The sequence below is a fragment of the Carcharhinus amblyrhynchos genome, chromosome 14, assembly GCF_965287045.1.
Source record: "Carcharhinus amblyrhynchos chromosome 14, sCarAmb.v2.hapA, whole genome shotgun sequence".
NCBI classification, from domain to species: Eukaryota; Metazoa; Chordata; class Chondrichthyes; order Carcharhiniformes; family Carcharhinidae; genus Carcharhinus; species Carcharhinus amblyrhynchos.
In genome coordinates, this window is record NC_137337.1 from 38942844 (window position 1) to 38970393 (window position 27550).

Consider the following 27550-nt stretch of genomic DNA (forward strand, 5'->3'; position numbering starts at 1 on the left):
GGGTTAAGCACAGATTAAAGAGGTGTGTACTGTCTCCAGCCAGGACAGTTAGTGAGACTTTGTATGCCCAGGCAAGTCGTGAGGGTTACAGATAATGTGACATGAACCCAAGATCCCAGTTGAGGCCACTCTCATGTGCAGAACTTGGCTATTAGTCCCTGCTCAGCGATTCTGCGTTGTCGTGTGTTGTGAAGGCCGCCTTGGAAAACGCTTACCCGAAGATCAGAGGCTGAATGCCTGTGACTGCTTAAGACAATTCTCTGCCTGGTGATTGTCCAGCGGTGTTTATTAATCTGTTGTCATAGCGTCTGCATGTCTCCCCAATGTACCATGCCTCGGGACATCCTTTCCTGCAGTGTATCAGGTAGACAGCATTGGCCGAGATGCATGAGTATGTACCGTGTACCTGGTGGATGGTGTTTTCAGGTGAGATGATGGCATCCGTGTCGAAGATCCAGCATGTCTTGCTGAGATTGCTGTGGCAGAGTTGTGTGGTGTCATGGTCACCGTTCTCCTGAAGGTTAGGTAGTTTGCTGCAGACAATGATCTGTTTGAGGTTGTGCATTGTTTGAAGGCAAGAAGTGGGGGTGTAGGGGTGGGCTTGGCGAGATGTTAGTTTTCGTTGATGACACGTTGAAAACTCCGGAGAAGATGTCATAGCTTCTCTGCTCCGGGGAAGTACTGGACAACGAAGTCTGTCTGCCGTGTCCCATGTTTGTCTTCTGAGGAGGTTGGTGCACTTTCTCGCTGTGGCACATTGGAACTGTCGATCAATGAGTCGAGCGCCATTATCCTGTTCTTATGAGGGTGTCTTTCAGCATCTGTGTCAGATCCTGTGTTACGGAGGGCTAGTCCGTAGGGGATGACTTCTTTAATGTGTTTAGGGTGGAAGCTGGAAAAGTGAAGCATCCTGAGGCTGTGAGCTTGCAGTACAATGAAATGCTGAGATAACATCTTTGATAGAGATGCAAGTATCCAAGAATGCAACCGGTTCCAGAGACTAGTCCATGGTGAGTCTGATGGTGGGATGGAACTTGCTGGTGTCATCACATAGTTGTTTCAGTGATTGTTTGCCATGAGTCCAAAGAAAGAAAATGTCATCAATGTATCTGGTGTATAATGTCAGTTGAAGATCCTGTGCAGTGAAGAGGTCTTGTTTGAACCTGTGCATGAAGATGTTGGCATATTGAGGTGCAAATTTGGTCCCCATGGCTGTTCCGTGTATCTGGATGAAGAACTGATTGTTGCAGGTGAAGACGTTGTGGTCCAGGGTGAAATTGATGAGTTGTAGAATTGCATCTGGAGATTCGCAGTTGTCAGCATTGAGTACTGAGGCAGTTGCAGCAATGCTGTCATCGTGGAGGATGCTGGTGTACAGTGCTGAGACATCCATTGTGACGACGAGTGCTCCTGGTTCAACTGCTCCACATGTGCTGAGTTTCTGTAGGAAGTCTGTAGTGTCGCGACAGAAGCTGAGGGTTCTTTGTACATGGGTTTCAGGATGCCCTCAATGTAGCTGGAGAGATTCTCACACAGGGTCCCACTGCCTGTTACGATGGATGGCCATAGCCGGTGGGGAGTATGTGGGATGAGAGCACGGAGCTCTGAAGATCCGGATCAAAGGTCTTGATCAGTCTGTTGAGTAGATGGGTGTGTTCTTTGATCGGATTTGGGGGTAACTGTCTGTAGTGTCCCTCGTTGTTCAGTTGTTGGTACACTTTGCAGTAATCCGTTCTGTTCAGTGTGACAGTGGCCCTGCCTTTGCTGGTTTGATGACAACGTTGTGGTTGGTCTTGAGAACACAGATGGCATTGTATTGTGCTTGGGTGACGTTTGGGGCTGTCTTGTGAGTGCGACTGATGAATCTGGCAATGACACACCTCCTGACGGCTTGGGCATACGTGTTGAGTTGAGGGCAGTACACTGTACTCACTTCACTGTACCACAAGCCCGCAGATAACCTCACAATGCTCCACTTCTCCAGCTTCCACCCTAAACACGTTAAAGAAGCCATCCCCTATGGACAAGCCCTCCATATACACAGGATCCGCTCAGATGAGGTGGATCGCAACAGACACCTACAGGCGCTGAAAGACATCATCATAAGAACAGGATATGGTGCTCGACTCATCAATTGACAGTTCCGACACGCCACAGCGAAAAACTGCACCAACCTCCTCAGAAGACAAATATGGGACACAGCGGACAGAGTACTCTTCTTCGTCCAGTACGTCCCCGGAACAGAGAAGCTATGACATCTTCGCTGGAGCCTTCAACATGTCATTGATAAAGATTAACATCTTGCCAAGGCCAACCCCACACCCCCATTTTTTGCCTTCAAACAACCGCATAACCTCAAACTGACAACTGTCCGCAGCAAAATACCCAGCCTTCAGGAGAAGTGACCATGACACCATACAACCCTGCCACAGCAAGCTCTGCGAGATATGCCGGATCATCGACATGCATGCCATCATCTCATGAGAACATCATCCACCAGGTACATGGCACATACTCTTTCGACTTGTCTAGCTGATACGCTGCGGAAAGGAGGAAAGGATGTCCCGAGGCAAGTTTCACTGGGGAGACTATGCAGACGCTACAATAACAGATAAATGAACACTGCTTGACAATCACTAGGCAGGAGTGTTCACTTCTCATCGGGGAACACTTCAGCAGTCACGGGCATTCAGCCTCTGATCTGCGGGTAAATGTTCTCCAAGGCAGCCTTCACAACACACAATGCAGAATCGCTGAACAGAAACCGATAACCAAGTTCCGCACATGAGGATGGCCTCAACTGGGATCTTGGGTTCACGTCACACTATCCATGTCTCCACATCCTACTGGGCTTGCAAAATCTAACTGTCCTGGCTGGAGACAATACACACCTCTTTAACCTGTGCTTAACCTCTCTCCACTCAGTTGTTTGTACCTTTAAGACTTGATTACTTGTAAAGACTCACATTCCAACCATTATCTTGTAAATTGAATTTGTGTCCATATATGTCCTGTTTGTGAACACAACTCCTCACTCACCTGAAGAAGGAATGACACTCTGAAAGATTGTGCTACCAAATAAACCTGTTGGACTTTAACCTGGTATTGTGAGACTTCTTACTGTGTTTACCCCAATCTAATGCCAGCATCTCCACATCATTCCTACATTACATTGAACATATAAAATCAACACAACAATTTACTGCCTGAAGACTGTGATAACAAAAATGTTAACAATGTTCAAAAGTTACTAAGTCTTGAAAATAGTGGTTTTAGTAGAATATACAGCCTTTAGTACATAAAAGCACACTTAAGAAGCTCACCTGGCCCTTGTGCAGTTTTTTTCTCTTCCACCCAGTTATAATAAGCTGAATAATCCCCATTGCTGGGCAAATATATCCAGCGGCCTACAATCCCTATGTTGGTTTCTCCATTGTTATCATCACAAATCCATCTTCCAGAGAGATAAGTAGTTCTCCTTGCCTCTGCCAGCTCACTAACGGTACTGGAGGTCATGCCACTGTCAGCTTCAAATGTTGCATCTGCTGGATCCCTAGCAGAACCAACAAAAAAATTTAATGATAATGCGTATTTTATAGTGAATGGAATATATTACAATCCCTAATTAATGAATATGAATCACTGTGGTGCATCAGAAAAACTGAAATTTCAACATAAAGTCACATTTAAGCAGGATATATATGCATACAAAACATAAAATGTGATAATAGAAATTAAGATTTTGCATTAATAATATCACTTTTAATCAATTTGTTTAGTTGCTAGAGATCCCTTTCAATTAGAAGGATAGTTATTATTTAAATCAAATATTAAGTTACAACCATTAATGAACTAACTTTAATAAACCTATTCCCAAAAATTCATAAATCCAACATTTCCAGTATAATTAATCCTATTGAGTTATCAATTGTTAACTGTGAGGAGAAAATGCATGCGGCCCTGGTACTTCTCCACGTCGGGGTAAAAATTAGTTGCATAGTTGTCCAAAACCAGATTTATGCATATTCTAATGACCAATTAGATAGAGGAAATTAAAAAGGCACTGGAAAAACAGCAAACAGCTAATACTGATGTGTGGAATCAAAAGAAAAGAGAAGAAAAATATTTGCTCTTTACACTGTTCAGATTCTGCCATAATTTAGTCCAGTCACATTTGGGTCTCAAAAGAGCACTGCAGGATGCAAAATAGTCTCTACCTAATCATTTAATCAGTGTTACTCTCTTCCATTTTGAAAGTCTGGAGAAGGCTGCTGCAGTATTTTGATCAAATTATTTAAAATGCTATATGTTCATATTAAAACTATATATGTGAGTATTAACCATCAGAAACTATAAGTAGCCTTAAAATTTCCACAGGGCTTATAGTTCTCTTAAAGGTAAATGAACATAAAATCATTTTCGACTCTTGTTTTACTCCTCCCTACCTCATTCCTGTTTTCACCTCCTGTAGAGGGAAAATCACATGTGTTAGTTCCAGGATGTGTGTCCAACGGTTGAGGGCTAGGTGCTCTTGTCGATTCCAGAACTCGATATTTTTCTTCTCAACCAAATCATTAAGTTTACGGATGAGTCTCTGAATTTTGTCCTTTTTTTCTTGATGCCGTTGGGCCCGCCGTTGTAACTTTTGGTTGTTTTCCTGATTTTTAAACACCAATTCTTTCTCTGAATTTAGCAACAAAGTTAAAAGTTAATAGCACTACATTCTCATCATCTTCCAATTTTACTAAACTTCAATTAAGTAAAAAGTATATTTTAATATTTCCCTTTTCAATGTTTCAGGCACATTTCCTGACCTCAGACAATGTTATTTTAAACTAGGAGCTATGCAACAGCAGTTACTTTCCTTCTGTAGGATTAGGGATTTTTTGGTATTATTGTACTGCACTATCTTTAAATATATCTGTTAAGAATGTACTGTATAGGTAAGATAATCACAAAGAATGTTGGGTGACCTCAGCTGAATGTTAGCTAGCTAAAGTTTTGTATAAGTGACATGAAATGCTGAGAAGTTATGTACAATGGTTAATTCATTTATTGTAAAACTTTCCTGGAAATGCTTTAAATTGTTAACAGCTTCAGGGAAACTTCTGACCTTTCTTTCAATAAAAGATTATACACTGTATCTGGCAAAGAGTTGTAGACAGAGTCTGCACAAATTAACCTTTTTAAGCTGCCATTTTTAGGTGATTGACCTGTGAGCACTGTAGCTAGAGGTGTGGTGTGATCTTTTCGTTGTATTGCTGTGAAGGACAAAAAGCATGAGTTGCATAGTGCTAATGATATCAAAAAGGTGAGCCTGAGACCCTGCAAACCAGAAATGAATCATATGGTACTGGGGGTTTTTAAATTCATTCAAGCTCAAAGTATAATCTGGCAGAAAAATTGATTTGATAATTACTGACCAAACAGATAGTCAGAAAGGAGTTTCACCTCATATGGCACAAAGCCATGCTGATGTAAAGTGTATAAAATAAGAATTTGTGAGACACAAAGTGCACATCAAGTAGAAGAAAAGATGGACGACCATTAAGAAGTGAACGCCACAGTCAGCTGGAGGTCAAAGACTGGTGTTCCACAACGAATACTATTACTTACCATTGCCTGTTAAGTATTATGTATTTGTTCTTATTGTGGTAAACTTAATTCTTCTTTAAACTTGGGAAAAGAACAATGAAAGCTCTGCTTATTGTTGCACAGCAAAAACATGTATATGCTTTTTCAGGAACTTTTTCCAAACTTAAAGGGTATACTCCACAGAACTGCTCCATTATCTGATGTATAACAAAGGGAAATATCTACCATCATTCAGTCTTTGTCAGTGTTTAAGCACCTTGTTTAGAATGAACATACAAATTAACAGCAGGGGTAGTACACTCAGCCTTTGATCCTGCTTCGCCATTCAATTAGATCATGGCTGATCTGACTGTAACTTCAATCCCGCATTCCTGCCAACCCCCCAATAACCTTGCAACCCCTGTTAATCAAGAATCTACCTAGCTATGGCTTAAAAATATTCAAAGTCTCTGCTTCCATTGCCTTTTGAGATACAGAGGTCCAAAGACTCTCATCCCTCAGAGGAAAAAATTCTCCTCATCTGCCTTAAATGAGCGACCCCTTATTTTTAAACAGTGGCCCCTAGATTTCTGACAAGAGGAAACACCCTCTCTACATTGACCCTGTCAACACACATCAGGATCTTAAAAGATTTTGATCCAGTTGCCTCTTAATCTTCTACGTTATAGCGGATATGAACCGAATCTGTCCAACCATTGCTCATAAGACAACTCACCCATTTATGGTATTAGTGAGTAAACTTTCTCCGAACTGTTTCACATACATTTATATCCTTCCTTAAATAAGGAGACCAATACCCCGAGATTTGATCCCATCAATGCCCTGTACAACTGAAGCATAAGTCCCCAACTTTTATAATTCCCCTCACAAGAAATTATAACTTTTTAGCTTTCCTAAATTATATGCTGTAAATGTGAATGGAATCAATGGGTGCTATTCTGGTTGGCAGTTGGTGACTAGTGGAGTGCTGCAGGGATCGGTGCTGGGGCCTCAACTGTTTACCATTTGCACAGATGATCTGGAGGAGGGGGCTGAGTGTAGGGTAACGAAATTTGCTGATGACACGAAGATGAGTGGAAAAGCAAATTGCGTGGAAAGCACGGAAAGTCTGCAGAGAGATCTGGATAGGCTGAGAGTGGGCGAGGACCTGGCAGATGGAGTATAATGTTAGCAAGTGAGGTTATCCACTTTGGTAGAACTAATAGAAGGGATTATTATTTAAAGGGTGAAAAGCTGCAGCATGCTACGGTACAGAGGGACCTGGGGTCCTTGTGCACAAATTGCAAAAACCCAGTCTGCAGGTGCAGCAGGTCATCAAGAAGGCAAATGGAATGTTGGCCTTTATAGCGAGGGGGATAGGATATAAAAGCAAGGAGGTCTTGCTGCAACTGTACAGGGCACTGGTGAGGCCGCAACTGGAGTACTGTGTGCAGTTTTGGTTGCCGCATTTGTGAAAGGATATATTGGCCTTGGAGGGAGTGCAGAGAAGGTTCACTAGGCTGATACCGGAGATGAGGGGGTTAGCCTATGAGGAGAGATTGAATAGACTGGGTCTGTACCCGTTGGAGTTTAGAAGGCTGAGGGGGAATCTTATAGAGACATATAAGAAAATGAAGGGGCTAGATAGGGTAGAGGTAGAGAGATTCTTCCCGCTTAGAAAGGATAGTAGAACTAGAGGGCACAGCCTCAAAATAACTGCAGGGGGACAGTTTAGATCAGAGTTGAGGAGGAACTTCTTCACTCAAAGGGTGGTGAGTCTCTGCCCATTGAAGTGGTGGAGGCTACCTCGCTGAATATATTTAAGTCACGGGTAGATAGGTTTCTGATCGACAAGGGAATTAAGGGTTATGGGGAGAAAGCAGGAAAGTGGAACTGATCCATCTCAGATCAGCCATAATCTTGTTGAATGGCGGGGCAGGCTCGAAGGGCTAGATGGCCTACTCCTGCTCCTATATCTTATGTTCTTATGTCTGCGCCCCAGGTGACTTTAGTCACCAGGTAAATCTGACAGCAAGTGAAACATACTTTCTGTTTAAGTAAAACAAAACAACGTTAAAAATGAAGTAAATTATTTACTTAAACTAGGCAAAATTCTTACATTGCTGGGTGGCAGGGTGGCACAGTGGTTAGCACAGGTGCCTCACAGCACCAGGGACCAGCCTTGGGTTAGTCTGGAGTTTGCACTTTCTCCCCACGTCTGCATGGGTTCCTTCCCATAGTCCACAGATGTGCTGGCTAGATGAGATGGCCATGCTAAATTACCACTTAGTAAAGATGTGTAGATTAGGTAGATTAGCCATTGTAAATGCTTGGGGCTAAGGGGATAGGGTGGGGGTGCAGGTTCGGGTGAAGATTTTTTTTGGAAAGTCGGCGCAGACTCAATGGGCAGATGGTCTCCCTCTGCACTGTACAGATTCTGTGATGTTAAATAAATTAGGGACCTTTCAAAATGATAATAGACACTCAGAGCAGCCAGGTTTTTTAATCAAATAATATTCAAGGCAAGGAATTATCTATCATATTTTCTGTCACTTCTTTGGAAAATGGATAAGGACAGGTCAAAAATAAAATGTCAGTAAAATGACTTTTTCTTGTTCTTTAATGTCTTAAGATTTTATTTTAAAGCTCCCTTTTTAATTTTGCTACTACGGTGATATCTTATTCTCACAAATACATATATCCATACTAAGTATTTTGTATGTCACAGACTTCCTGTACTATACTTCATGTCCTATCAGCTCCACTTCCATAAGAGCTGGCACTGAATGCCATAGCTCCCAATTGCCTTGATCCCTCAATCAATTTTCCACCATGCAACACTGCAGTTTGCCTTTCATTTCTTCCAAAATCTCAAAAAAAAACTACCAAGTCTCATTTTAAACTTCCTATTATTCATAGCCTCAAAAGATGGTCTATATTCCTATTCCCCAAGCTTTCCACATACCTCCCATCTCCTCAAAACATTTTTCTTACCACTTTCTTACAGATCGTGGAACTAAGTCACAAAATTCAGTACCTAAATTAAACAGCAAGGAGATTGCAGGGTTAGACATGGTACTGACCATTGAGAGTAAGCATTGAGAACTCAAATGATTTAAGTAAAATTAATTGGGGCAACAGTGGCAGAAAACATGGCAGATAATGTGCAGGACAAAAACTGGCACAAGATTTGTTCTGATACAGCAAGTCATGATTACATAACTAGACTAGCAACCTAGAGGTTTTTAGTTAAATGCACGTGATGAAATAAATCTGGTCATTAGCAACTAATACAGGGAAAATAAAAATTATGCTGGGGATCTTAAATATATCAATGTTTAGCATTTCTGGCTGACGGTGGTTACAAATGTTTCAGGTTTGTCTTAGATTAGAGTTCGGCCATCATGGAGGATGGGGATGTTCATTGAACCTTCTAACATTAGCTGTTTAGTTGTCCACTATCATTCAAGACCAGTTGTGCCAGGACTGCAGTTGGTTGTGGGATTGCTTAATCCTGTCCATAATACTTTGCTCCTGCTGTCTGGCAAGCAGCATTCTTGTGTTGCGGTTTCAACAAACCACAAATAAGGTTGGCTCCTCATTGGCTCCACAAACCTCCAGGGAATAACCAGCAGGAGGTTTCCCAGCCCATGTCTGGTCTTATTCCATGGTTCAAAGTCAATTTTGAGGACACCCAGGGCCACTCCCTATCCCAGTGTACTACCACCTCTGGTGGATCAGTCCTGTCTGTGGGACAGGACATATCCAAGGATAGTGATGGAACAATAGCTGAAAGTCTGCAATGATGGCTGAAAAGTGTGGTTCTGACAGAATGATGTCAGGCTGTTGCTTGACTAAATTTTGACAAAGGGTCATCTGGACTCGAAACGTCAGCTCTTTTCTCGCCTTACAGAAGCTGCCAGACCTGCTGAGATTTTCCAGCGTTTTCTCTTTTGGTTGCTTGACTAATCTGTGGACCAGCTCTCAAAATTTTGGCACACCGCAGATGTTAGTGAGGCTGACTTTGAGAGCCTCTTTGTCATATCTGGTTCCCAAGTCAGCGGGGTGGTCCATCCAGTGTTATTATTCTTTATCTGATGTCCAAATTACTCTCAGGTTCCCCCGTGAAGAACCAGACATCTGTGATCCAAACATGTTGGCACTTACCACAGCAAACTTAAAGCAAATTTTATTCCAGATTTATTTAATTAAATGACGCTAAATTCCTCAGCTGCCCTGGTGGGATATGAATTCATGTCACTGTATCATTGGTCCTGGATTACTTATATAAAAACAGAAAATGCTGGAAAACTCAGCAGGTCTAGCAGCATCTGTGGCAAGAGAAACAGCATTAATGTTTCAAGTCTGTATGACTTCTTCAGAGCTGGATTACCACTTCAGTAACATAATCACTAACAGAGTAAAACAGTTGCCCACCATTTCTTATCCAGTCTGTATCCCTTGGATCCAAGGGGGCAGAAGTGATGGTCATACTGTGGACAATAATCATGATGAGTATAATGTGATTAATGAAGACTTGGACATCAGAAGTGGCTGAGCGGTTTGGCAGCTACAGAAATATCTTCAAGGACTAAACTGAATTTCATCTAAGTATTCTTTATCCTTATTTGCATTTAATCTTTGTATATTTTTTGTTAATAATTTTATTAATTTTACTTACAACAACATTTTGTAATATGCTAAACTTTTCTGGTTTAAGACTAAATTTTTGCTGTTGGTTTATTTTTAAATTGAGTCACTCACACATTAAAAAGGGGCTACATACAAACACACAAATTCTTAGCTTACAGGCCACTTTGAGAATAACACCTTTTGCATGGTCATATCAAAAATGCACTGCAGAAAGACAAGACGCAAACTTCCATTCGTAATTTCCCATTTTGGGTTATCCAACCATGTCACATCAAGCACTTGGTCATATTTTAATACAAGGACATCCTGAATGTCAGCAGGAAGGGTAAATTAGAAGCATGTTAACTTGGCTGCTTTCTTGAACCCATATGTGATCGATTATAGACATAACTGAGAAACATCTATGAGCAGGTGTAGAGCACTGCTTCAGTTAGTAAAGTACACAGTGAAGCAGCAAGTAGAAAAAAAACTAGATTCAAGATCAATACCTCAGCAAAACATTAATTTATTCACAATTATCTTCAAAATTTAAAAAGAGAATTTTAAAAAGAAAAGCTTCTGTACCTCTTTGTACTTCCTCATTTCCACAACAAATTGCGTCTTTCAACTGTTCAATCCTTATTTGGCATGACATAATTTTCCATTTCTGAAAATGATAAAATTTATTATTCCACTGCTAAAGTACAGTTGTGAACTTCAAACATAAGGTGTAACTGTTCAGCATTTTGGAGACCAATTGTTCAAATTCTGACTGGCTTTTTATTTCGGAAGTGAATTTAGAATATGATTTTTGTTGCTGAAGAAGTTTCTAAGCATATCAGAAATGATTGTGCTTATTTATTTTTTAAGCAAAATGGCCTGAATCTTCCAATGCCCAGAAATGTGAAATATGGGCTTGTTTGTTTTAGGTCCTGACACATACATGTGATTTATAATTGCCCGCAAAGTTCAACTTTCAATGGATTGATTTGCACTGCCCTGGCCACTGCAAAAGACAGTGGCAGAGACTTGGGCCTTACTTGAATGTGGGGCTTACTTGAATACTTGCCCTGGCAATGTTACACAAGTTAATATCTGCTGTAACTCAGTGATTAACGAGTGTGAATTGAGCACTACAACCACCCACCCACCCCACCAAAGTTTTAACAACTATTGGTAATGGATGTTGTAAAGATGATGAAATTGACAGGACAGCTTTTTGCTGTATAAATTTTCTTAATAACTCAGTATTTATTAACTAAAATTAGACTTAGAGTCTGAAGCTATTCTTGGTCGACTGGTAACATTAACTTTACTTTGTTCCCTTCACTGATGCTCTCTGATGTGCAGTTTCTTTATTTTACTGTAACTATACAGTGGGCGTAATGGTGGCACAGTGGTTAGCACTGCTACCTCACAACTCCAGGGGCCTGGATTCAATTCTCAGCTCAGGTCACTGTGTGGAGTTTGCACATTCTCCCTCTGTCTGCATGGGTTTCCTCCCACAGTCCAAAGATGTGCAGGTTAGGTTGATTGGCCATACTAAATTGCTCCTTAGTGTCACACTGCATAGGTTAGAGGGACTAGCGGGGTAAATATGCGGGGTTCTGGGTATAGGGCTGGTGGGATTGTGGTTGGTGCAGACTCGATGGGCTGAATGGCCTCTTTCTGCACAGTAGGAATCCAAGATTCAATATTGTGTGTTCTGGTACAGTTTTCTTGTTAAACTGTTTTTCTGTTATGTATAATAAGAAGTGCATGATTGACTTATTTCTATAATATTATCAGTGGTGAATCAGAAAGTGCATAGTTTTACAAGTACAGAATATGGTGGGTTTGTATCCCTCTAAGGATATAAACCTACCATTCCAGGATTTATATACTTCAAGGGAGATAAGTGGATGACAAAAGCGGTGGGGGTGTTGCTTTACAGATTAGGGAGAATGTCACAGTTATACCGAGGGAGGACATCTTGGTGGGATCATAAGGGTAGAACTCAGGAAGAGGAATGGTGCAATCACACTATTGGGGTTGTACAACAGACCTCCCAACAAACAGCGTGAAGTTGATTTGTCAACAAATTATGGGAAGATGTGAAAACAGCAGGGTTGTTGTGATGGCCGATTTTAACTCCCCCAATATAGATTGGGATTCCTTTTGTACCAGGGGCTTGGACGGGGTAAAGTTTGTTCAGTGTGTCCAAGAGTGCTTCTTCAAGCAATATGCAGATAATCCAACTTGGGAAGAGGCTATCTTAGACCTGGTTCTGGGAAATGAGCCAGGGCAAGTGACTGATGTCTCAGTGGGGTCCATTTTGGGAATAGTGATCACAATTCTATAAATTTCAAGGTACTTGTAGAAAAGGATAGAAGTAGTCCCAAAGCAAAAGTACTAAACTGGGGAAGGCTAACTACAGTAAAAAGTCTGACAACACCAGGTTTTAGTCCAACCGATTTATTTGATAGTAAACTCGCAAGCTTTCGAGGGGATTCCCTCTTCGTCAGGTGAATGGAGAGTTCTGGCCTCGGACAGAGCATATATAAAGCACAGACAGTTTACAGAATACTGATTAGAATGCAAATCTTTACACCTAACCTGCTGTTTAAGTCCTGAAGTGGCTGACAATGTGTGTGGAAGGAGCACTGATCACAGGTTAAAGAGATGTGTATTGTCTCCAGACAGCACAGTGAATGAGGTTTTGCAAACCCAGGCAAGTCACGGGGATTACAGATAGTGCGACATGAACCCAAGATCCCCGTTGAGACCGTTCTCGTGTGTGGAACTTGGCTATCAGTCTCTGCTCAGCGACTCTGCGCTGTCGTGTGTCATGAAGGCCGCCTTGGAGAACGCTTACCCGAAGGTCAGAGACTGATTGCCCGTGACCACCGAAGTGTTCGCCAACAGGAAGGGAACAGTCTTGCCTGGTGATTGTCGAGCGATGTTCATTCATCCGTTGTCGTAGCGTCTGCATGGTCTCCCCAATGTACCATGCTTCGGGACATCCTTTCTTGCAACGTATCAGGTAGACAATGTTGGCCAAGTTGCAAGAGTATTTACTGTGTACCTGGTGGATGGTATTCTCACGTGTGATGATGGTATCCGTGTCGATGATCCGGCATGTCTTGCAGAGGTTGCTGTGGCAAAGTTGTGTGGTGTTGTGGTCACTGTTCTCCTGAAGACTGGGTAGTTTGCTGCGAACAATGGTCTGTTTGAGGTTGTGTGGTTGTCTGAAGGCAAGAAGTGGGGGTGTGGGGATGGCCCTGGCGAGATGTTTGTCTTCATCAATGATATGTTGAAGACTCCGGAGAAGATGTCGTAGCTTCTCCGCTCCGGGGAAGTACTGGACGACAAAGGGTACTCTGTCCACTGTGTCCTGTGTTTGTCTTCTGAGGAGATTGGTGCGGTTTTTCGCTCTCCATTCACCTGACGAAGAGGGAGTCCCCTCGAAAGCTTGTGAGTTTACTATCAAATAAATCGGTTGGACTAAAACCTGGTGTTGTCAGACTTTTTACTGTGTTTACCCCAGTCCAATGCCGGCACATCCACATCATGACTACTATCGACACCGCAAACTGCCGGATCCAAGTGGAGAGGATCTCCAAGAAGATTGCGCATATCGACACAGACATCAAGTTTTTACAGAGATGCAAGGAAGCAGACAAGATACCAAAAGGACTACAGATCACGAACCCACTCAGGTCAACCTATAACACAGACTACGCTGAGAGACTTCGCCGCCGCACCTCTCTCACACTCCTCTACCACCTCATACACCAGCTTTACAGCAAATGCCACACCCTGGAAACTAAAATGGAACACATATTCTCAACTTGCGCTCAGGATGCAGACCAACTGCGAAACTCTGCCAAGCAGATGGGACAAAGAAACTACACCACCTACATGCACACCAAGAACAGGAAACTTGAAAAACTCGGCATCACCGCCAGCAACAACCAGGCCTCCCCCGGCACCACAGCAGAAAACAGCACTACCGCAGGGAGGTCTACTGTCAACTTGTCGGACTACACACTTCAACCAGATGAAATCGAAGTTCTCAGCCGAGGGCTCAATTTCTGCCCCACCACCAAAATGGACCCCATCAGTCTCGCAGCAGACACAGAGGAATTCATCAGGTGAATGAGGCTGCGGGAGCTTTTCCACAAACCCCAAGAGGCCAGCAGCGAACACAATGAGATAGCCAATGAACCAGAACAGCCGACAGAGAGATCCACAGTGCAACAACCTAAGAGGAAGGAATCCAATTGGACTCCTCCGGAAGGCCGCTGCCTTCGACTGGACTTGTATGCCCAAACCATCAGGAGGTGCGTTAACACCAGATTCATCAGCCGCACTCACAAGACAGCCCCGAACATCACCCAAGCACAATGCAACGCCATCCACGCTCTCAAGACCAACCGCAACATTGTCATCAAACCAGCAAAGGAGGGGCCATTATCATGCTGAACAGAACGGATTACTGTAAAGAAGTGTACCGACAACTAAACAATGAGGAACACTACAGACAGTTACCCACAGATCCGACCAAAGAACACACTCGTCAACTCAACAATCTGATCAAGACCTTTGATCCGGACCTTCAGAGCACCCTCCGTGCTCTCATTCCACGTACTCCCCGCATTGGGAGTACTGCCTCCCAAAGATACACAAGGCAAACACACCTGGCCGTCCCATCGTATCGGGCAATGGAACTCTGTGTGAGAACCTCTCCAGCTACGTCGAGGGCATCCTGAAACCCATTGTACAAAGAACCCCCAGCTTTTGTCGTGACACTACGGACTTCCTACAGAAACTCAGCACACATGGAGCAGTTGAACCAGGGACACTCCTCGTCACAATGGATGTCTCGGCGCTCTACACCAACATCCCCCACAACGATGGCATTGCTGCGACTGCCTCAGTACTCAATGCTGACAACTGCCTTCTTCCAGATGCAATTTTACAACTCATCCGCTTTATCCTGGACCACAATGTCTTCACCTTCAACAACCAGTTTTTCATCCAGACACACAGAACAGCCACGGGGACCAAATTTGCACCTCAATATGCCAACATCTTCATGCACAGGTTCGAACAAGACTTCTTCACTGCACAGAATCTTCAACCGATGCTATACACTAGATACATCGATGACATTTTCTTCCTTTGGCCTCATGGTGAACAATCACTGAAACAACTATATGATGATATCAACAAACTCCACCCCACAATCAGACTCACCATGGACTATTCCCCAGAATCAGTTGCATTCTTGGACACACGCATCTCCATTAAGGACGGTCACCTCAGCACCTCACTGTACCACAAGCCCACAGACAATCTCACAATGCTCCACTTCTCCAGCTTCCACCCTAAACATGTTAAAGAAGCCATTCCCTATGGACACGCCCTCCGTATACACAGGATTTGCTCAGATGAGGAGGATCGTGACAGACACCTCCTGACGCTGAAAGATGCCCTCATAAGAACAGGATATGGCACTCGACTCATAGATCGACAGTTCCGATGCGCCACAGCGAAAAACCACACTGATCTCCTCAGAAGACAAACACGGGACACAGTGGACAGAGTACCCTTCGTCGTCCAGTACTTCCCCGGAGCGGAGAAGCTACGACATCTTCTCTGGAGTCTTCAACATATCATTGATGAAGACGGACATCTCGCCAGGGCCATCCCCACACCCCCACTTCTTGCCTTCAGACAACCACACAACCTCAAACAGACCACTGTTCGCAGCAAACTACCCAGTCTTCAGGAGAACAGTGACCACAACACCACACAACCTTGCCACAGCAACCTCTGCAAGACATGCCGGATCATCGACACGGATACCATCATCACACGTGAGAATACCATCCACCAGGTACACAGTAAATACTCTTGCAACTCGGCCAACATTGTCTACCTGAAACGTTGCAAGAAAGGATGTCCTGAAGCAAGGTACATTGGGGAGACAATGCAGACGTTACGACAACGGATGAATGAACATCGCTCGACAATTACCAGGCAAGACTGTTCCCTTCCTGTTGGCGAACACTTCAGTGGTCACGGGCATTCAGTCTCTGACCTTCGGGTAAGCGTTTTCCAAGGCGGCCTTCATGACACACGACAGTGCAGAGTCGCTGAGCAGAGACTGATAGCCAAGTTCCACACACATGAGGATGGTCTCAACAGGGATCTTGGGTTCATGTCGCACTATCTGTAACCCCCGTGACTTGCCTGGGTTTGCAAAACCTCACTCACTGTGCTGTCTGGAGACAATACACATCTCTTTAACCTGTGATCAGTGCTCCTTCCACACACAACAGCAGGTTAGGTGTAAAGATTCGCATTCTAATCAGTATTCTGTAAACTGTCTGTGCTTCATATATGCTCTGTCCAAGGCCAGAACTCTCCATTCACCTGACGAAGAGGGAATCCCCTCGAAAGCTTGCGAGTTTACTATCAAATAAATCGGTTGGACTAAAACCTGGTGTTGTCAGACTTTTTACTGTGTTTACCCCAGTCCAACGCTGGCACATCCACATCAAGGCTAACTACGACAGTATTAGGCAGGAGCTCGGGAATGTGGACTGGGGGCAGCTGTCTGAGGTAAATCCACATCCGAGTCTTCTAAAAGTCAGTTGTTAATAATTCAGGACAAGCATGTCCCTATAAAAATAAAGGATAAAGGTGGCCAGATTTGAGAATCCTGGATGACAAGAGAGATTGTGGGCTTACTGAAAAAGAGGACGGAGGCATACATAAATTTCAGGAAATTGAAAACAGATAAGGCTCTTGAGGAATACAAAGATAGCAGGAAAGAGCTTAAACAGGAGACTAATGAGGGCAAAAAGGGGCCATGAAATGTCCCTGGCAGTGAGGATTAAGGAGAATCCCAAGGCCTTTTATGCGTACATAAGGAGGAAAAGGGTAGCTAAAGAAAGGATAGGTACACCTAAGGACAGTGGAGGGAATTTGTGTATGGAGCCAGATGGGGTGGGTGACGTCCTTAATAAATACTTTGCATCAGCATTCATAAAGGAGAAGGACGTGATGGATGGTGAGTATAGAAAGGAGAATTTGACATTCTAGGACATGTTAATATATAAAGGGAGGAGGTATTGGAGGTTTTGAAAAACATTAAGGTGGACAAGTCCCCAGGGCTGGATAGCATATATCCCAGAACACTAAGAGAGGCGAGGGAAGAAATTGCTGAGGCCTTGGCTACAATCTTTGTATCCTTTTTAACCATGGTATCAGAGGACTGGAGAGTAGTTAAAATTGTTCCTCTATTTAAGAAGGATAGAAGAGACAATCTGAGAAATTACAGGTTTGTAAATCTTACATCAGTGATGGGGAATTTATTGGAGGAGATTCTTATGGAAGGATGTACTCACATCTGGAAGAGAATAGGCTTATTAGCGATAGCCAGCATGGTTTTGTGAAGGGGAGGTTGTGTCTAACAATCTTGATGGAGTTCTTTCAGGAAGTGACAGAAAAAAATTGACCAGCGTTGTGGATGTCGTATACATGGACTTTAGTAAAGCCTTTGATAGAGTTACTCACTGCAGGTTGATACAGAAGGTGAAGTCATATGGGATCAAGATGAGCTGTTAAGATGGATACAAAACTGGTTTGGGCATAGAAAGCAGACAGTAGCAGTGAAAAGGTACTTTTCTAACTGGAGGTTTGTGACAAGTGGTGTTCCACCAGGTCTCTGTTGTTTGCAATATATATAAATAATTTGGAGGAAAGTGTCGGTGGTCTGATTAGTAAATTTGCAGATACAAAAATTATGGGAACAGTGGATAGTGAGGAGGATTGTCAGAGGATAGAGCAGGATATAAATCAGCTGGAGACCCATGTCGGAAGATGGCAGATGGAACTTAACCCAGACAAATGTGAGGTGATTGTGATTTGGAAGGTCTATTGCATAAGGAAAGAATGCAGTACATGGTAGCGTGCTTAGAAATATTAGCATAGAGGGATCTCAGCATGCAAATCCACAGTTCGCTGAAGCTGGCAATTCAGGCAAGATGGTCAAGAAGGCATATGGTAATCTGACCTTCATTAGTCAGGGCGTTGAGTATAAAAATTGGAAAATCATGTTGCAGCTCTCTCAGACTGGTTAAGCTGCATTTGGAGCATTGTGTACAATTCTGGTCGCCACACTACCAGAAGGATGTTGATGCATTGGAAAGTGTGTAGAAGACATTTACCAGGATGTTGCCTGGTTTGGAGAATATGGACTATGAAGAAAGGCTGAACAAACTTAGTTTGTTTTCATTTGAGCATCAGAAAATGAGGTGGGGGGTGGGGGGGGGCATGGGAGAAATCTGATAGAGGATTACGAGATTGTAACAGACTTTGATAGACTGGATAGTCAAGAGTCTTTTTCCCAGGGTCAATTACTCGGGGAGATAGATTGAAAGTGAGGGGGGAAATTTAAAAGAGATTTAAGGGGTAAGTTTTTCACATAAAGGGTGGTGAATGCTGGAATGTGCAGCCAGAGGAGATGCTGGAAGCAGATTCTATAACAACGTTCAAGAGGCATCTGGATAGATATATGAATAGGCAGAGAATAGAGATATGGACCACAAGAGGCAAGAAAGTATTAGATTAGAGAGTCATCTGTGTCGTCACAGACTTGGTGGGCCGAAGGGCTTGTTCCTGTGCTGTACTATTCTTTGTTCTTAAGATAGAGTGTAATCTACTTTCCTGAAACGAATGACAGATTCACTTAGAATTCAAGTTGCTAGTGATGCAATTTCAAGGTACTGAGAGAATGATTCAAAAATCTGGAAGCTGGTTTGAAAGTGGCATCTCATAGATAGTGGCTCGTGGGTGTATTTTCAGAGAGATTCCCTAGGTCTTGGAAGAATCACAATAAAGCTCAATCGTCTGGAAATCTGCTGCGAATTCAGAAGTAGTGGGAAAAGGATATAAATAGCATTGATAATAGAATCATTTTTGGCTCTAGAAACGCTGGGTGATGACAATCATTACAATTTTGGGGAAGGTCTGTGTGAAAATACTTTGAAAGGAATCCAAAGGAGTGACAACGGTAAAATGTTTCAAGGTCTTTGAGGTATGGTAACAATCACTTGTGGGTCTGGGAGTATAAATTGCAGAATTTTGAAATTGGCGAGGGTGATACTGAAGCTACTAAAAATTACAACTGAACAGAGAACAAACAATATGTAATGATTGTTTGAAGTAAGAGCACTGAAGATGTTTGTGCAGTAGGACAGGCGTGAGAGCAGATCATTGCAGCCCCATGTAGTCACTACTGTAGCATCCTCTGTTCAGCCATGAAGGGCCTTTCCTCTTATCATTAGGTCATGGGTAGATTTGCTGAGTGACGTGTCTCTAAGTGTTCAGTTGCATTCTTAGCACCTCTATAACGAAGAAAGCCATGCTACCTGGAGCATTAACAACATCCAACGTCAGGCTAATACATAGTAAATAAGATTCACACCATGCAAATGCGAAGTAATGTCCACCGCCAACAGAAGAAAACCAAACCACTTCCAGTGACCTTCAATAGCTCCAACTTCTACAAGTTACCCACCTAGGATGGGGTGAGAGAGTCACCATTAAGTGAAGAGAGGTCATTGAGGCTCTCCCAGGCCTCATTGAGGCTCTCCCAGGCCTCCAGGCACTGCTGAAGGGACAAACTGGCAATGCCCATGGGACATCTTGGCACTGCTTACCAAGAATCAGGCAATGCCAAGGAGGTGGGGCCTATGGAGACAATGGGGGAGTGGTTGGGGGGATCCCCACCGCAATTCTGCATAGGAATTGCAGGCCGATGGGGAGAGGACAGAGAACGGGGCTGGCCGGGAGATTGGGGGAGGTCAGAATGTCGGAGATTCATTCTGGAAATCATACTATTAAAAAAAAATTGGGCATTTTCACGCGAATTGGGGACTTAGAATTTTTTGGGGAGAATCCCGGCCCTGAACTTTCATTCAGCAACCTGAATGATGCACACATCAAATACACATGTTACCAAGTATCAGAATGTATTGTATAAACAACTCACCAACTGATCCGTTTTCCACTTGCCTTCAATAGCTTTTATCACTCTTCAAAATTAAAATGAACAAAATTGAAAACCAGATTCATCATACGTATGTACACACCAAAAGCATTAATGCCATGCCAAATGTATTTTATTTACTCTTGAAGATAGCAAACTAAACGTTAATAGTAAAATTTCAGCCACATATTGAAGCAAAAGGAAGTGTTTGAACTAAAACAACAAATCTTACTGTTGCTGATACTTTTCCTTCTTACTTCTCAAATGTTTTAACCGTTCCATCTTGTCAGCATACCTGTGAAAAATCAAATCTTAGATTCTAATGACTGACTGCTCAGAACTGCACAATGAATTTGCAGCTGTAATACAACAAATTCAAAATTTTCTTAAATGATAACAAATTAAAGATGGTGCAAAGTTTTATAACAAATCAATACTGAAAACTGTCAGGTGACTGTTTTCCACAGTAAATTTCTTGGATATTAATATGTCAGTTTTAAAAGCTATAGTAGGTCAATTTAACCACAAATCATTAAACCTGAGATAGCCTGAAACAATTCCATATTGTATTTATATAATATTCCGTAAAAAGGAGATTTGAAAATATGCATTTTCCTGGCATTTTAATGATATGCTTTATAACCTTGCACATCTTGTGCATAATACTGCGCACACAAGTTTTTACTACATTTTGAAATTAGACGTAACCTTTGCCAAAATATAATGAAAATAATTACAACGTAAATCAATTCTAATTTGTGTACAAGAACCTTGTACTTAAGAACAATTATTATACTTATTGCTAACCCAATTTTTATTGCACATTTGGTCTTGTGAAACAACTCATCCTGGTGGTACATTTCAGCTGTTTGTAAAAGTTAGAGCACTATTCTATAGGCTTCTATTGCGCCATGCACGATACACATATCTGAATATGTGAATTTTGGCACAAATTGAAGCATTCAATGTATTACACCGACTGCATTCAATTGAGGAACAAACAAGGGAACAGGCCATCTTGGTGTTATGCAATGAGAAAGGATTAGTGACAATCTAGTTGAGAGAGCACCATGGACAAGTGACCATAATACGGTAGAATTCTTTGTCAAGATGGATAGTGATGTAGTTGATTCTGAGTCCGAGGTCCTGAATCTCAATAAAGATAACTATGATCATATGAGGCATGAATTGGTCGTGATGTACTGGAAAACAGTACTGAAAGGAAAGACAGTGGACAGATAATGGCAGACATTTAAAGAACAGGTGAATTCCAGGAATTGTTTATTCCTATTTGGTGCAAGAGTGATAAGGGACGTGTGGCCAAACCATGGCTTACAAAGGAAATTAGAGGTACTGTCAGAGTCAAGGAAGAAGCAAACAAATTGGCAAGAAAAAGCAATAGGCCTGAGGGTTGACAGCAATTTAAAATTCAGCAAGGGAGGACCAAGGGATTGATTAAGAAGGGAAAAGTAGAGTATCAAGGTAAGCTAGTGGGAACCTAAAAACGGACTGTAAAAGTTTCTACAGGTACGTAAACAGAAAAGGATTGACAATTCTGCACTGTAGGGATTCTATGATTCTACAAATGAATTTAGGCCCCTTAGTCAGAAACAGGAGAATTCACAATGGGGAATAAAGGAATAGCCAAAGAATTAAATTCACAATTTGCTTTAGTCTTCACAAAGGAGGACTTGAATAATGTACCAGAAATTCTGAGAGAAACAAGTTTTCATGAGGAGCTGAAGGAAATCAGCATTAGCACAAAAATAGTTTTCAGGAAATTGAAGGTGTATAAATCTCCAGATCCTGATAATCTTCATCCTAGAGCACTTAAGGAAGTAGCCTTGGAAATAGTAGATCCATTGGCAGTTATTTCCCAAAATTCTTTGGACTCTGGACTGGTTCCTACATACTGGAAGGCAGCTAAGGTAAGCCCGCTATTCAAAAAGGGAGGCAGAGAGAAAACGGGGAACTACAGACAACGAGCCTAACGTCAGTACTGGGGAAGTTGCTAGAGTCCATCATCAAGGATTTCATAACTCAGCATTTGGAAGGCACCAGTGTAATCAGCCAAAGTCAAATGGATTTATAAAAGGGAAATCATGCTTGACAAATCTATTGGAATTATTTGAGGATTAACTAGTAGAGTTGACTGAGGAGAACCAATGGGTGTGGTTTATTTAGACTTTCAGAAGGCTTTTGACAAGGTCTTACATTATAAACTACAACGTAAAACTAAAGCACATAGGATTGCAGGTAACATCTTGAGATGGACTGAAAACTGGTTAGCAGATAGGAAGCAAAGAGTTGGCATAAATGGGTTGTTACTTGATTGGTGGTCAGTGATTAGTGGGGTTCCATAGGGATCCGTGCTAGGACCCATTTGTTCACATTATATTTCCCTCTTCCAGACTATTGTCTCCAAACTTGGGTGGGCACAGTAAGTAGTCTCACAACACCAGGTTAAAGTCCCAACAGGTTTATTTGGTCTAACAAATTTATTTTGTCACCAAATAAACCTGTTGGACTTCAACCTGGTGTTGTGAGACTACCTAGTGCGCCTATCTCAGTCCAATGCCAGCAACTCCACAACTTGGGTGGATGACCTATGAGGAGGATGCAGTGATTTGGACAGGCTACGTGTATTGGCACATGCATGGCAGATGCAGTATAATGTGGATAAATGTGAGGTTATCTACTTTGGTAGCAATAATCGGAAGACAAATTGTTACTTGAATGGGTGTAAATTGAAAAATGTGGATACTCAGCGAGACCTTGGTGCCCTCGTGCATCAGTCGCTGAAAGTAAACACACAGGTACAGCAGGCAGTAAAGGTGGCAAATGGTATGTTGGCCTTCATAGCGAGAAGATTTGAGTATAGGAATAGGGATATTATGCTGCAACTATATAGGGCAGTGAGGCCACACCTGAAGTATTATGTGCAGTTTTGATGTTCTTATCTGAGGAAGATGTCCTTGCTATAGTGGGAGTACAGCAAAGGTTTTTCAGGCTGATTCCTGGAATGGCAGGTCTGTCATGTGAAGAGAGACTAAGTCGATTAGGATTCACTGGAGTTTAGAGAAGGGATCTCATAGAAATGTATAAAATTCTAACAGGGTAGATTCAGAAAGAATGTTCCCCGGGGGAGTCCAAAACTAGAGATATTAGTTTGATGATTGGGGGTAAACCTTTTAGAACAGTGGTGAGGAGACCAGAAGGTGGTGAATGTGTGAAATTCAACCACAATATTGTCTGATTTCAAGAAGAAATTAGATATAGCTCTACAGGTAATAGGATCAAGGTATATGGGGTGTGTGTGTGTGTGTGTGTGTGTGTGTGGGGGGGGGGGGGGGGGGGGGGGGAGATCATAATATTGAATTCAATGATCAGCCATGATCAAAATGAATGGCGAAGCAGGCTCAAAGGGGTGAGGTCTCCTTCTGCTTCTGGTTTTTATCTATGAAATTGTTTCTTGTTCTAAACAGTCAGAATCATTGACAATAGCATAAAAGGGTTTCAAAACATAAGGAGGTCACCTAGAAAGGGTCAAATGAATGTGCAAAATCAGTGGTAACTTGATCGAGGTTTCTAATGCAATGAAGGGACAGGATCATCTTCAAGTTGACTAATTATTTCATTGAATAGCCTAGGGAAAATTAGGATCATGCTTGTAGGTTATTTAAGGGCAGAACCCAGTTGAATATTAGGCACTTTTTCTTTATCAATCAAATAGAAAACCCATGGAACGGGCTATCATAGAGAACACTGATTTGCTGTCTTCCTTCAAAATAAAATGTACTTGTTTCTGGTTAAGGTAGAGATTATTCCGCCGTGAAATAGATCTCCCATAACATAAATCAGGACAAATGTAATCTAGAATAGTTTTTAATGCATAATGGAGTCAGAGAGAAGCTATCAATGTTTCACCAGCAACCCCCCGCCCCCAACCACTAAGTCTAGATTTGTGAAGTGCTGGAGACATTTAAATATGTTAAAAGCACTAAGTTGTAGTTTTTATCTGGTTTATCATCTCTCCCAGAAGATTATATGCCTGAGTGAGATGGGTAATGTCTATGGTGTTTTGCACTACATGTGACTAAACGTTTAAATTTCAGGACCAATTGGAGCACTCTGTATTGCATAGATTGTAGGATGAGACAATTGAATACAATGAAACATTTTGTCACTTAATCTCTCCTGACTTCCACCTCATTACCAACTTCTCTTTTGCAGTTCTCATCACTCTCCTTTTTTCATTTGCCCAAAACCTATTATATTTCTAACTTTTCTCAGTTCTGTTGGAAGTTTACAGACCTGAAACATTAATTTGCTTTCTTTACACAGATGCTGCCAGTTTGGCATTTTGTTTTTATTTCAATTTTCAGCAGTTTTTTTTTAAATTTGTGTCTATGTTCTGATAGATGTACATCACAAATATAAAGAACATGCAGAAACATTAAACAAAGAACAACCAGTCATTCCCTATCATTTTTGCAAATAATTGAAATTGTGAGAGCAAAGGAACACATTTAAAAGTAATTATGCATAACTTAGTTTATTTATTTAGGCTATAAAAAAAACTATCTTTCATAAATTATAATTGTTTATAGCTAAATATCCAGCAGTGGCTGATCCAGTCACTTCACTGTAAAGCTACTGTAATAATGCCCTTATAACTAATCAAAGATAACAAAATAACTGGATTGAATTGGCGACATCTAAATATGTTAAAAGCACTAAGTTTTTTTTTCAGTCTGGTTTATTGTCTCTCCCAGAAGATTATATGCCTGAGTGGGATAATTAGTGTCTATGGTATTTTGCGCTACATACGACTAAATGTTTAAATTTCAAGGCCAATTGGAGCACTCTGTGCATTGCACAGATTGTACTCAATTGTCTCACCCTGACCAAAACCTATTATATTTCTATCTAGAGAAGACAAAAGTTAAGTCTGGTTCCAGAACAAACCCTAAAGATATGAGAGCTGAAACCATTAAAATTAAGAAATGTTAGTTTTAACCTGTTGCTTTATGTGCAGACTGATCACTTCAGCTGACACTAGGATGGTAATGATAATTTTGCATGTATCCAATTTATATGTATATATTGGCAAATTATAAGTATCAAAGTATAAAGAATTGTTGGTATTAGTTGTTGGAACAGTTTGCTATTTTGGCCATCTCATGACAATTTCAAGCATGGTATTGCATTGATCATAGTTGAAAGTAATTTAGTTTGTGCCAAATCTGACACAGCAATCCCACATTAAGAACATTGTTCATTATGTCCTTGTAAGTATATTCATGAATTGTCTCTTAAAAATGCAAATTGTCTTGATCTCAACCAGTCATGGTTCCTCTTCTTCATTTGATTCCCCAAAAGGAAATAGTCCTTCTTTATAAACCATATCTAGTCCCACAAACAGCACTGAACAGAGATAATCTCCTTTACTGCTAATGGGACAAACATAGTCCAGACTATGGAGGGAATATTCCTGCTCTTTGGTTTATTAGTTTAACATCTCCAATAGTCCTGTACTTCTTTAGTATTGCACTGAAGCCAAGTAATGTGCTCAAGTCTCTGAAGTAGTTCTGATACACAGGTAAGGATTTCTAACAAAGGTGATCACCATTTGCCTACACAATGATTGTGTTTCAACTGTGGGCAAGTGCTGAAGGATGTTCCAGATAGCCATAATAAAATGCTAACTGTGACTCCCCTGTAAATTTAATTTTTTAGTGTAATGTTACATTACTTATGGTATTTTTAATGAATTCTGCAGCAACCCAGCATAATTATGATGAAAAAGGATAGCCTGCAGTATGCTAAAGATTCAACGTAGCTAAATATTGTTTTTCTTTTTTGTGGTGCTAACTGGCCCTCTTTCATTTCCAAAGTTTAAATATGTTTCAATCTCCAATAATTCTGCTTTTGATTTCATGGTATCCAAATTGGAACAGCGTTAAACCAAAAGCATGAGTTCCATGGATTTACAGAATGCTTCGTAGTTCAGTCTTTTTCTCTTCCACAAGAGACCCGAAACATGCCCACTTGTGTACACATCAGAGGACTCTAAGCGTTCTGACCAAGGATCATCTAGGCTCTAAACGTTGGCTCTACCTTCTCTCCACAGATGCTGTCAGATCTGCTGAGATTTTCCAGCATTTTTCTGATTTTATTGTGTAAGAGCATTTTTCTGATTTTATTGTGTACAACTTGGAGCGTCAAGGAATTTCACAACAGCAAAGTCGTATTCTTTCTTCAGCCAGGCTACTGGCGGAATTAGGAAGGGCGAAAAGTGGAGAAAGAGGGCTTTATGGCTACTATTTTCCCACAGCTACTGCCTAATAGAGGTGACCAGCCAATATTTATCCCGCTGGCCAATAAGGTCAGCCAATCCCGTTGAACATGTGTTTAATACATGTTTAATAAGTGAGCCTTTCTCAACCCTAAGAAACATGAGCGTGAATGACTTAATGTTGCGTTTAGACAGTGCCTCTCGGACTCGGTGATAACTTTGCTGAGGGGGCTAGTGTGTGGGGCCTTTAAGGCGCAGGCCGCCCTGCTCTTTTTTTGCAGCGCTGACAACAGCGTTTCATTCCTGGTAAACAATACCTCTCCGAGTTCCTGCTGTCGAAGTAAACGAAATCTCCGGCCAGGATACATTTGGCGCAGGTGAGGCGCCGTCTGGCCGTGTTGCAGAGCGGGCAGCGCTCCACGGCCACGTACAGCCCTTCGGCATCGTCCACCGAATCTAGCAGCGGCAACGGGAGCAGCGACGGTGGCGGTTGATCGCGCGTCTTCCCGAGCCCGGCTCGCGCCGCCCTCCTCCGCTCCGTGGGAGACGCCATACTGAGCGCGCGGAACTCCGTCACGTGAGTTTTGTTTAATTCGGGTGCATTATGGGCGCAGTCGGTTGGTGTCACGTGCCTCTCTCGGCTATAGTCCACCTCGACGGCCGGGTGCGCAAGAGAGCCAGAGGAGACTTTCACTAGCGAGGTACTAACAAGTACTCCCTCACACACCAACAAACATACTAACAAACCCCAATGTGGGCTCTTGTATCACTGTAGCACAAACAAGTTAATGCAATGTTTATAATCTCCCCCTCCCCAGGGCTGTCACTGCCAACTGATGGCGCCTTTGACATTTAAAACTATTGAAGAGTACACACAAGCAAGTGTAAAGCCTAGTTAAAATTGAAGCCGAAGTAAAAGGAGCATACTCAAGTACACGAGATAGATTGACAGCTGAAAGAGTGATGCAAGGTAGTTTGTGCCTCTTTCCATGTAATTACATTTT

At 42.0% G+C, this 27550-nt stretch overlaps 1 protein-coding gene across 1 annotated transcript in view; it reads right to left on the reverse strand.

Annotated features, from left to right (window-relative positions):
• The window catches only part of atg14 (autophagy related 14), a 44921-nt gene extending 17808 nt beyond the window's left edge, over positions 1-27113 (reverse strand). Inside the window, exons 1-6 of the mRNA XM_080202746.1 lie at positions 26864-27113; positions 20481-20543; positions 20252-20294; positions 10792-10873; positions 4446-4683; positions 3324-3553 (exon numbers count right to left, since the gene is read on the reverse strand). Of these exons, the coding sequence (XP_080058872.1) occupies positions 3324-3553; positions 4446-4683; positions 10792-10873; positions 20252-20294; positions 20481-20543; positions 26864-27099 (892 nt within the window). The 5' untranslated portion in view covers positions 27100-27113. The remainder of the gene's footprint in view (positions 1-3323; positions 3554-4445; positions 4684-10791; positions 10874-20251; positions 20295-20480; positions 20544-26863) is intronic.
• Positions 27114-27550: the final 437 nt, after the last annotated feature.